Source organism: Staurois parvus, unplaced genomic scaffold (assembly GCF_062004578.1).
Source record: "Staurois parvus isolate SC_StPar_1 unplaced genomic scaffold, SC_StPar_1.0 ptg000985l, whole genome shotgun sequence".
NCBI lineage: Eukaryota > Metazoa > Chordata > Amphibia > Anura > Ranidae > Staurois > Staurois parvus.
This window is the reverse complement of record NW_028318781.1, coordinates 1,992,907-2,005,651: the sequence shown is the minus strand read 5'-3', so window position 1 is coordinate 2,005,651 and position 12,745 is coordinate 1,992,907. Positions and strand designations below refer to the sequence as shown.

General features: G+C 40.3%; 1 protein-coding gene across 1 annotated transcript in view; it reads right to left on the bottom strand.

Moving 5' to 3' along the window:
* LOC149441428 (b(0,+)-type amino acid transporter 1-like) overlaps positions 1-12,178 on the bottom strand; it is a 30,268-nt gene extending 18,090 nt beyond the window's left edge. Inside the window, exons 1-2 of the mRNA XM_089657358.1 lie at positions 11,392-12,178; positions 7,856-7,989 (exon numbers count right to left, since the gene is read on the bottom strand). Coding sequence (XP_089513484.1) covers positions 7,856-7,989; positions 11,392-12,138 — 881 coding nt within the window. The 5' untranslated portion in view covers positions 12,139-12,178. The remainder of the gene's footprint in view (positions 1-7,855; positions 7,990-11,391) is intronic.
* Positions 12,179-12,745: the final 567 nt, after the last annotated feature.

The following is a 12,745-nucleotide window of genomic DNA, read 5'->3' as shown; positions in this document are numbered from 1 at the left end:
GTGTTCCTTTGCAGGCTAGGCTTTGCCTATTTTCATTTTTTGAAGTGGCATAGTCACAACCACTTGCTACAGGGCGGCCGCTCTGTGCCGAATCACCTATATATACACGTTATTCTGCATTTCCGGGTAGGGGGTGCGTGCACACCTACCCATGCTGTCATTGGCTCCTGTACATGTCAATCACCGGGTCCCAGTCAGCAATTCATGGCTGAGACCAGACGATCGGTGGAGCAACTGACAGAAGAGAGATCTGTGAATTATAACAACACAGATCTCACTACTGTCAGCAGGGATATGCCAGTTTTCATCTCCCTGCAAAGCAAGGAGATAAAAACCAGTATATCCCTTAGTAAAACACCACACAGTACAGAGTAAAAGCACTCCCTAACACACAGTTAACCCTCATCCCAGATGGTAACCCCTTTGTTTTACAGCAAAAAGTAAAAAATGGGTATGTGTGGTCAGCTCCTAAGATGGCCGCTCAGTGAAGGATCTCCGGGGCCACCTCCGTGACAGCGCAACTTCACACACCGATAGGCGGGACACCGGCACTCTGAACCGGGGGACGTAAAGCTCCTCACCCTCTGGAAACATGCCTCGGCACAGCCGCAGAGACTTAAGGACTTTTACCCGGCCCGGGACACTAGCATCTAAGATGGTGCCAGCTCCATTACATGAGGGAGACCCTTCCCTGCTGCAGAGCAGTCAGTGTACACACCAGATCCCAAGCTATTGGTTCCACTCTATGAAAGCGATCCAAGTGAGTCTTCTCCTCCTCTCTCACCCACTTTCTGTAGCCCAGCAAAATCGAGGCCCAGGATTGAGGGCCCTGTTAATGCCACCTCACTCTCTCCAGATGCATCTCACGCTCCTACACTACTATTTCAGTTCGCCATTGAGTAATTTCCTGCTTCTGATCAACCTGTCTTTTAATTGGCCATGAAAAATATGCTCGTTTCACCCAGGCAGACTTTGCAAAGTGACATTACAAATGTGATCACCCCTTTATCAAATGCTGTTGTTGACCATACCAAGCATATACAGCATATAAAGTGCAAAATGGCCAACATGTTTACGGCACATAATACCATGGTAGATGCTCACGCAGACCATGAGAACGAAATCCTACAACTAAAGAACAAAATTGCAGATCTAAAAGACCGTTCTAGAAGAAATAATTTTGCGGTATTCCTGAATCGATCACTCCTGACGCGCTAATACCTTATCTACAACAATTATTGAAACATCTCATTCCCTCACTGTGTCCATTAGAAGCAACACTCGATAGGGCTCACAGAATTCCTAAACCTACATTTTTACCAGCTTCAATCCCTAGAGATGTGCTCCTCAGAGTCCATTTTTACCACATCAAAGAAAAGCTAATGATGCCGGCAAGAAACCCGTCAGACTTTCCGGTCTCTCATGCAGGGTTCAAACTAAATGTTGATTTATCCAAGGAGACACTTTACAGAACCTCGGTATAGGGTACCAATGGGGCTTCCCTACCAAACTTCTCAAAGAATCAGGGAAAATACTTCATAGTCCAAAATCTGGAGGAAGGCATTGATCTCCTAAAAGAGTGAAATGTACTACCTGCTGATGACCGCCGACATACCTCACAACAACCCCACCAAATGAAGGCTGATTGGACCCAAGTAAGAAAAATTAATAGGATGGTCCCCTGACCATTACTTATCACATATGCTGCTGTAAGGCCTTGATTCACTTTTGATGTATCCTTGTTTGTCTCAGTTGATTCGTGATGACAACCTAATGTTGCCATGGTTGCTACGTTGCCCCCAGATAACAGTAGCCCCATTGACTAACCATGTTCCTTGCATTTTTTGCAAGATTTTTCACACAAGTTTTTCCCCTCAGTTATCATTCTCTTCTACCAGTTGACTATACTCCATGCTATTAAGTCACACCCTTGGCAAATTTACCTGCCTGTGAATAACCCCCCATTCTACAAAGCTTCCTACCGATATGCCAGATGCTATTTGCTGCCAACCCAATTTTTTCAATCATTCCACCTCACAAGTGTGACAAGATGTATGACACCAATTCAACAGATCATCCAGTACCACCTCTGCACCTTTATATTTTTAACATAGGTTTAAGGTAATATCTCTCAATGTGAGGGGACAAAAGTCACCCTATAAAAGATCATCTCTTACCAAAGAAATCCATGCTCTCCATGTGGATGTAATTTTTATCCAAAAGACTCAATTTGCCTCTTCTAAAATACCTGTCATCCAAATCAAGAATTGTTCTATGAGATATCTGGCGTCTCACCACAAAAAACCCAACGAAGTCCTGATAGCTAATAAAGACTTGATTAAATTCTACTTTACCTCTGAATATGCTGGCCCTCAAGGCCTCTTCCACATCCTAGTATGCCTTATTAACAATGTTCCCTATACACTTGTCAACGTATATGGTCCGAACTCATTTTGCAGACACTTGATCACCAAAATCAATCCTCTCAGAAAAGGCTACCTGATTATAGGTGGAGACTTCAACATAGTGGGAAACACACAACTAGACTCATCTTCTTGCAAAAGACCCCTGAACCATAGCCTGAACCAATTTCTTCATACTAACAACCTTTATGACATCTGGAGATGTCAACACAGCTCAGAAAGGGATTACTCTTACTTCTCCCCATCACAGCGTACATACTCAAGAATAGACTTCTTCCTTATGGACAAATGGACACTACGTATTTCTTCCTCAACAATTCGGACTATCACATGGACCAATTTCTATCTCCGTGGGCCCTTCTAATAGCTCGTCAGTTCCCAAACCCTGGAGAATGAACTCCTCCATACTATCAGACCCTGCCCACAAGAAAGTCATCAGGGAAGCACACAATCTTTTTTTTAGACCAACGACACTTCAGACTTCTCGATACAAATCCACGCCTTGACTACTGTAACGCCCTCCTCACTGGCCTACCTCACCGCAGGCTATCCCTACTCCAGTCCATCATGAATGCTGCTGCCAGACTCATTCACCTTACTAACCACTCTATATCTGCCACCCCTCTCTGCCGATTCCTCCACTGGCTTCCAATTGCCCAACGGATAAAATTCAAAACACTAACACTGACATATAAAGCTGTTCATAACACTGCCTCTAATTACATCACCAATCTTGTCTCTAAATACCACCCAAACCGTATTCTCTGCTCCTCGCAAGACCTCCTACTCTCTAGCTCCCTTGTCTCCTCCTCCCATGCTTGTCTCCAGGATTTCTCAAGGGCTTCACCCATCCTCTGGAACTCCCTACCCCAAACTATCAGGCTATCGCCCACTCTGCTCACCTTTAGGTGCACTCTGAAAACCCATCTCTTCAGGGAAGCCTACCCCGACCCCAGCTAATACTGGAATCCACTACTCCTCCTACCACTCCATCCCCCACAGCTAATACCTCTTGTACCACTACCCCCTCCCTCCTAGATTGTAAGCTCCAAAGAGCAGGGCCTTCTAATCCCTCTTGTATTGAACTGTATTGTTACTGTACTGTCTTCCTCCATAATGTAAAGCACTGAGCAAACTGTTGGCGCTATATAAGTCCTGTATAATAATAATAATATGGACTACATACAAAGCATTCATGAGAGGGATTCTTATTAAATTAAATACTCAAATAAATACCCGCAGGAGGCACCAGATAGAGGAGGTACTAGCCTCTATAAAAATCAAAGAGGATCTAAACAAATCCAACTCTTCCTCATTACTGGCTGATAGAGAGAAACTTTGCTCTCTCTTACTATACCAATATGACCTTAACTTAAAAAAAAATGAAGGCCAGGTTTTACTCTAAGTAACAAGGCAGGATCCCTGTTAACCAGATCAAGGCAACAACGCCTTAAGACCAAAATCCAGGTGATCCGATCACCAAAATCCAACTCTCCTGTCTCGAATCCACTAGATATTGCTAATGCTTTTGTGGATTTTTACCAATCCCTCTATAACCTCAAAGATGATAAGGTGACCCCACAACCATCCCCCAAAGCTATACAAGCCTTCTTACATAAACTCCCAGTCTTTTCTCCTACTCAATTACAGAATGTCAGATCCATTTCAAACAACAGAAATTGAATCAGTAATCCGCACCTTACCCCCTTAACAAATCCTCCGGTAGTGATGGCTACACAAATCAATACTATAAAGAATTTGCCAGTATCCTCGCTACACATTTGGCTAATCCCTTCAATTCTGCTGCCTCCTCGGGTCATATGCCGAAAGAAATGTTACAATCCACCATCACAACTATTCCAAAACCAGGTAAGGTCCCATAACTAGTACAAAACTACAGACCTATATCCCTCATTAATACTGACGTGAAATTATATGCAAAAATTAGCATGCAGACTGCTCCCTCTCATCCCACCCCTAATACACCCACATCAGGTGTGTTTCATGACAGGTCGTCAGGCCCCTGATGCTACCAGGTGCTTAATTTCCTTAATCCATGATTTACAGGATCACAGAACGCCTTCTCTGCTTCTATCTCTAGATGCAGAGAAGGCATTTGATTGCATCCATTGGGGATTTATGCAAAAACTTGATATTGTAGGATAGATACAAATGGCCATTATGTGGCTATACTCCTCTCCCTTTGCAAGAATTCTCACAGACGGTATACTCTCGAGACCGATTGACATCACAAATGGTACCCGACAGGGCTGTCCATTATCCCCAATAATATTTGCTTTACTTGTTGAACCCCTGGCCACGAATATCGGAGAAGAACCATTCTGCTCAGGTATCAGTTATCATGGTAGTGAACATAAAATCAGTCTTTTTGCTGATGACATTATTCTAATGATTACCAACCCTACCCATTCGTTACATAGGATTAGAGAAATATTAACCTCATACACTGAAATTTCTTACTATAAACTCAACAAAAATAAATCTTTAATCCTAAAAAGTAAAGAGTAAAAGCGAGCGTTAAACCTAAAGCAGCTGAACACTAAAAAGGTAAACCATATGCCTTCAGTAAAATCAAATTAAAAGGTAGTGCAGCGCTAAGAACAGTCTAAAATGAAACAAATCCAAAATGCTTAAAGGGGTCACTAAGGCATACCCCTTTTGACAAAGTACATTTAGTACGAAACGCGTCAAGGAGGAGCCCTGCAAGCGGTTGACGTCAAGCCGTCAGATCACGGAGGTCTGGCGGCCACCTAATAACACCAGCTGGTTAGTTTTATTTGGGTGCAATTGTCATTATATTGCTCCTATCCGACACTGCAGTATTTGTACATTTTTTTGGATTTATTCCTTATTACCATTAAAGTACCATTGAAAAATACTACACTATGGGATTACCCCTATTCTTTCGCTCGGCACTGAGCACCTTAATCCCCTAGAAACCCCCAGTAAACGTCCCAGCGCCTGGAAGAGGCTGAACTATCTTTACTGGCTACTCCAATCTGGCTCTAGAGGAAGGCCATCAACCCCCAGGCTATATCCCGGACTACCCTTAGAAGGGAACCGTGACTGATCGACAATACTTGATACAACACGCTTTTAATTAGTGCATCTGGTTAGTGCGCACTTTATACATTTATCGGCACATGCTCCTGAGGATTATATGCACACTGAGACCTAACTGAGTCATCTGGAGATCTGTATTTTAACTTTTAAGGACATCCTTTAGATTGTAAGCTCCACGAGCAGGGCCCTCCTATTCCTTCTGTACTGAAATGTATTGTAATTGTACTGTCTCCATTATATTGTAAAGCGCTGTGCAAACTGTTGGCGCTAAATAAATCCTGTATAATAATAATTTCAAAATTATTTTGCATTTATATTTATACGTTTATTATGCATATTACTATTTGACTCTATACATTATTTATGCATTAGTAAGTCCAAGACGCACCTATAACTATTGTGCAAGTTTTTTTAAGATTGTAACACACCCATCATTGATGTGCGTTTATACTATTCGTTTACATGTTGCACTTTTATTTTGGATTTGTTTCATTTTAGACTGTTCTTAGCGCTGCACTACCTTTTTATTTTAAATCTTTACTCCTAAACTTGTATACACCAAAGATTTATCAAACTCTTCTTTCCAAACAATTCCCTTTCATATGAGCTGAACACTCTATTCCCTATCTAGGAATCAATATCTCCACCTCAACATCACAGTTGTATGACCTGAATCACAAAGTATTCTTATACTCTCTCCCTCAAGAACTCCACTCTTTTCGAATATTTGGATTATCTAAATTGGGGAATATAGCCGCTTTAAAAATGTTAATTTTATCCAAACTCCTTTATATCTTCAGGACTCTTCCCATAACCATTCCCATGCAATTCTTTCATACAGCACAAAGACACTTCTCTCAATTGATTTGGGAATCAATACAACCCAGATTCACCAATAATTTACTAATCCGCCCTTATCACAGAGGAGGAGCCAGCCTTGCATTTACACACTTACTATCTAGCTGCACTTCTTGATCAGATCTACTACTGGAGGCACCCAACCATGAAAAAAACTTGGACTAACATGGAACTCCAACTGTTCCACCCTACCACTCCGCAGAGTCTTCTTCTTTTGCGTTCTACCACTGCCAGATGCCCCCCACACAATCACCCCTGTATCGAGGCCTCCTTAGAAGCCTGGTCAATCCTTCTATCACACTCATTCCCAACTTCCAAATCGATATCCACTCCCCTTAATGTCCTCCACAACAACATCAAAGGGAAACTATAATGGTTTGAGGTTCATCTTATTTTGCTTCACACACGTTTTAATTTTTTTTTTAAAATGCTACATAATAATTATAGCACAAGCAATGAGTAGTAATTGGTAACATAGTAAGGATACAGAGAAAGTGAAGGTTGATGATTATTACTGCAATGGTATGATTGTGTTTGTGGCTGGTGCCATAGGAAAAGATTTTTTTACCCTGGAAAGATCTACTTCTATAGTAATTTGCAGTGACAAAATTTCATTGTTGACATTTCTAAAGTAATTAGGATATATCTGAATACAAGGAAGGATAGAAGAAAAAATGAAGAGAAGAAGAAAGAAAACAAGGAGAGAGCTGGTACCAGGAGGTCTTTAAAGTTTCTAGGGGTGGCAAAGGTTCAGACAAAGTTCAGACCAATTATATTTTGTTTTTTATATTACGGTAAGTTTATAGTTTTTAAACTGAGGTTTTGTCATTTTCTATTATTTTAAACCAACAAGCATTTATTCTATTGCAGCCACGATATGTAATGATTTCTATTTTTGGGTTTAATACAGCTTTAATGCAAAATATTTGTTTTGCAAAACCACATTACTGGTGTAGCATTATGGAGTTTCTAAAGAGACTGCACAGCAGAAGCTGTTTGCTTTCAAACTGTCTCTCTCTAATAAAAAGCCTGTATTGAACTGTGCAGAGAAAACAGGTGGTAGAATGAGTTAATCCTTCTCTTATTATTATGAATGGTTTTCTAAAGATTTTTACATTTTACTTTAATTACAAATTGTATAGATCAGCTAAATTGTGACTGAAGTGAAGACTCGTGTACTTGCTTGTTGGATGAAGCTTGGGATCAATCATGATACAGCTAATAGTCTTGCTATTAATAATTTTGGCTCAGGAATGCTGTTGATGTATATCATCATTTAAAAATAAACACCTCAGTCTCTGGATGTACTGTTTGATCCCATTCCTTTCATTTGGGAATTGAACTTTACAGCCATGCAAGACTCTGGTGTCAGCAGCACACTACAGGTGGATTAATAAACTTTGGCTATACATACAGTCTAAAGGATATTATTATTCATGGGTAACTAAAGACCCCAACAACTCACACAGAATTATTAATAATAAACTGACCCCCAGCTGATGGCCACAGCATCTGAAGAGAGAAGTTCCTGTGGAGTCATTGCTGCAAAATAGCTGACATTAGCCAGGAGATAGATGCATGTTACTAGTGGAATTGCGATCATCACAGCTCGTGGCAGATTCACCTGCAACACAGGACACAGCAGAGTCATGCAGTCAACTGATATAGGCATGGTAACTGGTAATTACCATGGGGCTGTCATGATATCCTGTACCAAAACAAAATTTGTATAATTTGTTTTACACAATAAGCTTTCTTTTGGTGGTATTTGATCACCACTGGGTTTTTTTATATCAATGAAAAAAGACTGAAAAGTTTGAAGAAAATTAATATTTTTTATTTTCTGCTGTAAAACATATCCAATAAAAAATTTTAAAAAAATCTAATTTCTTCATAAATTTTGACCAAAATGTATTCTGCTACATGTCTTTGCTAAAAAAAAAATCCCAATAAGTGTAAATTAATTGGTTTGTGTGAAAGTAGTTATAGCATCTACAAATGTCGCTACATACACTGGATTTTTTTTTAATACAAGTAATCGCAGTGATCAGCGACTTATAACAGGACTGTGGCGGGCATTCTGACACTGGGGCACTGGGGAGGGAACTGACTAACTGCCACTCCCCAGTGACACTAATACAGTGATAAAATAAGTGTATATTGATTGGTTTTCGTGAACATTATAGCACCTAAAAACTATGGTATATACTGGAATTTTTAGTAATTTTTTTTATACTACTGATGGTGGTGATCAGCAACTTATAAAAGGTACTGCGATAGTGTGGCAGGCAATCTGAAACTACTTGATGCTGAGGGGAACTGACTAACTGCCGCTGACATCACCGATATATCACTGATAATATTATACACGGTCACTGAATTAATGATACTGGCTGGGAAGGGGTAAACATCTAGGGTGATCAAGGGGTTAAATATGTGCCTAACTATGTGTAACGTGTGTAAAGTATGCTTATTTACAAATAGATCTCTAAGTTTCTTATCCTTGCTTTGCAGGGATTAGAAACACAGGGATCGTTCCTTCTGTTCAGAGCTCTGTGTTGATTGTTATCAGCAGAGACTTGCTGACAGGCTCCAGTTGTGTGCAATCACAGCAGTTGCCGGCTGGGGTTGTGCACATGTGCTCGCCCAAAACCCAGAAGTAGGTAGTGACGTATGGGTACGACACTGTCTACAGTGTCTGCCCATCCGCAGTACATTTTGGGTGGGTGTTAAGTGGTTAAAGAAACTCTGGTATAAAAAAAATTATATTCAAGAGTGTATTCTTAACTCAAAAATAAGTCCCTTTTATTGCTCTCAGTCTCCTCCAAATTAATTTTTTTTGCTGTTGTTTATACAGTACTGTATTTTATTTAATCTAGAATAGATTTTGTGTTAGTTTTTTTAAGCCAAGACACTATTAAGCAGCCCATAGATTATGCAACACACAACCAGTGTTGATGAGGGAATCTCACCTGCACCTCTATTGTTTTCTGCCAGCCGAGAGCCTTCCCCACCAGCAGAACACAATTACCGCTGCCGGTGGCTATAGCCACCGGCAGTGATCACATGAAAAACATTTTGCCTATGGCCGGCTTTATTATGGGAGATGTTTCTGGCAATAATTAGAGGTTTCTGGGTCATCTAATTATAATATATATATAGTGTATCTAAACCCTAGAACCAAAAATGTGATATACAGGTATTTCTGCTTACCAGTTCCTAGATTTAATGGCTGCATTACTTTTCCTTTTCAGGCTCTTTTTTCTTCATTTGCATATGGTGATTCTGTCAGTAAAACACCTTCTTTATGAAGCTGGCCATACATGGGTAATTTTTTCCTCATTAAACCAGCAGATCGAATTGAAAAACTGACCTGATTCTCCCACTCACACATGTGGGAATTCACCCTGCTATGTCATTGTATTCTGACAGTGGGGTGACTCCCCGCTGTCAGAATACACAGATCAGCACTGCAGTCTATTGCCTGCAGCGCTGATCGAATAAGAGAAAATACCGACAGGGTGGTTGAACAGCCAGTCAATCAATAGATCGACTGCTGTTCAACCACCGTGGCCATACATGGATAGAAACTCGGCTGGTCCCTGCTGAACCAGGCAAATTTTGGTCCATTTAGAGCCAGCCTTAGGGTGTCAACATATGGTATTTACAGATCTTAGGCTGCTCTCCTGATTTAAACTCCAAACGCTTCCAACTCTGTCGTCATAACATAGGTGGAGATTTATGTAGTTCACAGAAGAGAACTGGACACAATATATTTGGCAGGATCATCAGATATTTTCTATATATGTAAAAAATGGACTTGGCATTTAAAAACAAGAAAACTAAAGCAGTGTGCACATCGAGTGGCTGGTAAGCTGCAAAACATTGCATTTTTGTTCTTGGAGTTAGATGTGTCCTCTGTGAGTATCTTATATAAAAAATTATCATGCAGGTACTTTTAACCAAAGATCAGTGAAAACAACTATCCAGAGTCTTCATACTTTATGACCCCCATTAACATCAACACAATGTTTAATGCTTTGCAATTCTATAATGTATCTCTTTTTGTATATGGCCATGGATAGCATCAGAATACGCAATGGACAAAGTTTGTATAGTATCTCCAAACAATGGTCCATCCAGTCGCAGTGTTGTAGTGCACAGTATTCACAGAAATAATGGCAAACATAATGCTTCTCTTTTATTCCATGTCCTGCATCCTTGCCCACAATGTAAAATGTATTTAGACATTATTTCTCCCAAAGGTTTCTGTTTTGCTGTCCAACTAATGAAAAACAAATAGTTATTGCATACAGTTTTACAGTTTGCTACAATTAGCATTTTGCGATTTGCCTTAATAAGGAGATATTCAGTCAAAAATACATCTTTGCTTTTTCAGCAGAGTGTGGCAAAGTTGTCCCAGCAAGGTGATCAGGACAGGGAGAGATGATTGTGGAAAACCACCCATATTCAGCATGCAGAAGGACTAGCCTAGGTGATCAATCTATGGAGTATCTATTGCAGGTAATACAGAACCAGTGGAAAAGATGAACTCCTACACTCATTCATACTCAACAATTAAGTCTCAAGCTGGACATACACATGTAGAATTTTGTGTTTTTTTTTGTTTTTTTTTCAGAATGTTCACTCGTTTCATACTGACAAGAAAATTCAAAGGGACAGGGTAGAAATTTTTACTTGAATGAACACATTTTTAAACAGTATATGTGGTTTTCATTTTGGAACATACATTTATACCAAAACCAAATGTTAAAAGCAAATTAAATTTTAAAGTACTTTTGAATGACATTTGCCAATTCTCTTTTGGAATTATTGAATGTACTAACAAGATTTTTTGTACAAACTTTCCTTTAAAAATCTATGTACTGTATGGCCAGATTTAGTCTCACTGATTTGTGCATGTAGCCTTGTCCCTCATTCACAGGTAACCCAAACAGTCCCTTGAAATATGAAATGGCTGGTATGTAAGTACATATCATAAATAGTTTACAATGCACTCACTAACCTCAGGATTCTTCACTTCTTCGGTTACATAGTTCAGATTGTTCCATCCATCGTAAGACCAGAGTCCTTGATAAAAAGCCACTCCAACTGGTCCGAAACCTGCAGCTGTATTTTCAAAGGCATTCTGGAAGACCTGAGTGTGTCCTTGGGCCAAAAGGACCATACCGCCTACAATTATGACCAGCAATACCAACAGTTTGGCAAATGTGAAGACGTTAATGATAGCGGCAGAAAGCCTGACATTGAGGCAGTTAATTATGCACAAGATGAGGATACAGGCAGCTGCTGTGCACTTCAACACTACCTGAGGTGGTGGGCAGTCCTGGTAGAAGGCTGCCACCACATACTCTGCAAAACTTAAGGAGATGGCAGAAATGCCAGCTGGTCTGGCCACAATGACCGACGTGTATGCCAGGAGGAATGCCGGTAGTTTGCCAACATTGCGTAAAATATAAATGTAATCCCCTCCAGATTCCTTAATGACAGTACCAAGTTCAGCATAGGAAAGGGCACCTAACATTGATAGAATGCCACAAGCTGTCCATATTAACAGGCTGGCTCCAGGGCTGCCCATGTAATAGAGGACCCATTGAGGAGACATGAAGATACCAGATCCAATCATGGTGCCAGCTATCATTGACACAGCACTAACAAGGCCAAGCTCACGTTTGAGATGTAATTTTTCAATCCTGTCTTCTATGTTACCATCATTGGAGGGACAAGAGCCTCTTCTTATACTTTTATCCATAATGGAGTGTCTTCTGATCTCAGATCCTTCTGAAAAAGATCTATGCTGTTTCTCAGCTAAAGGGTGCAAGGTAAAACCAAAGTTAATTATTACTGAGTGTACAACGTGCAAAGAATATGGCAGGTCTTCAATTATTGCAGTTAATGATCTATTTAAAAAAATAAAGCATATTATCAAGAATGATGAGAGCATGAGAATATGATCAGGTATAACTTTCTGCTTCCATTGCAAGCTACCATAAAGGTATGCAGAAAGCTGTTGTAAAATCAAGGATAGTACAAGGCAAACTTGGCTTACGGCAAGGTTTTGTAGTTGGCTAAGAAAAGGGAGTTAAAGAACGGCCACTCTGACAAAAGCGGGTCAGACCAGAGTCATTTCACAAACTTGTGATAAATGGTTGGTCATGTTAACATTGTGCTGCCACAGATTCGCAACAATGACACACTCAGCCTCACCCTGCACAAACATGTTCCAGCTTGCAGGACCAGTGATTGTCACTGGGTTTAGTTAAGTAGAAACATATTTAAAAAGGCTGATGCTGTGAATTTATGGTGGGTGATGCAGTTGGTCAGCAATGGTCACCTGTATTGTCCCTACACATTTCCCC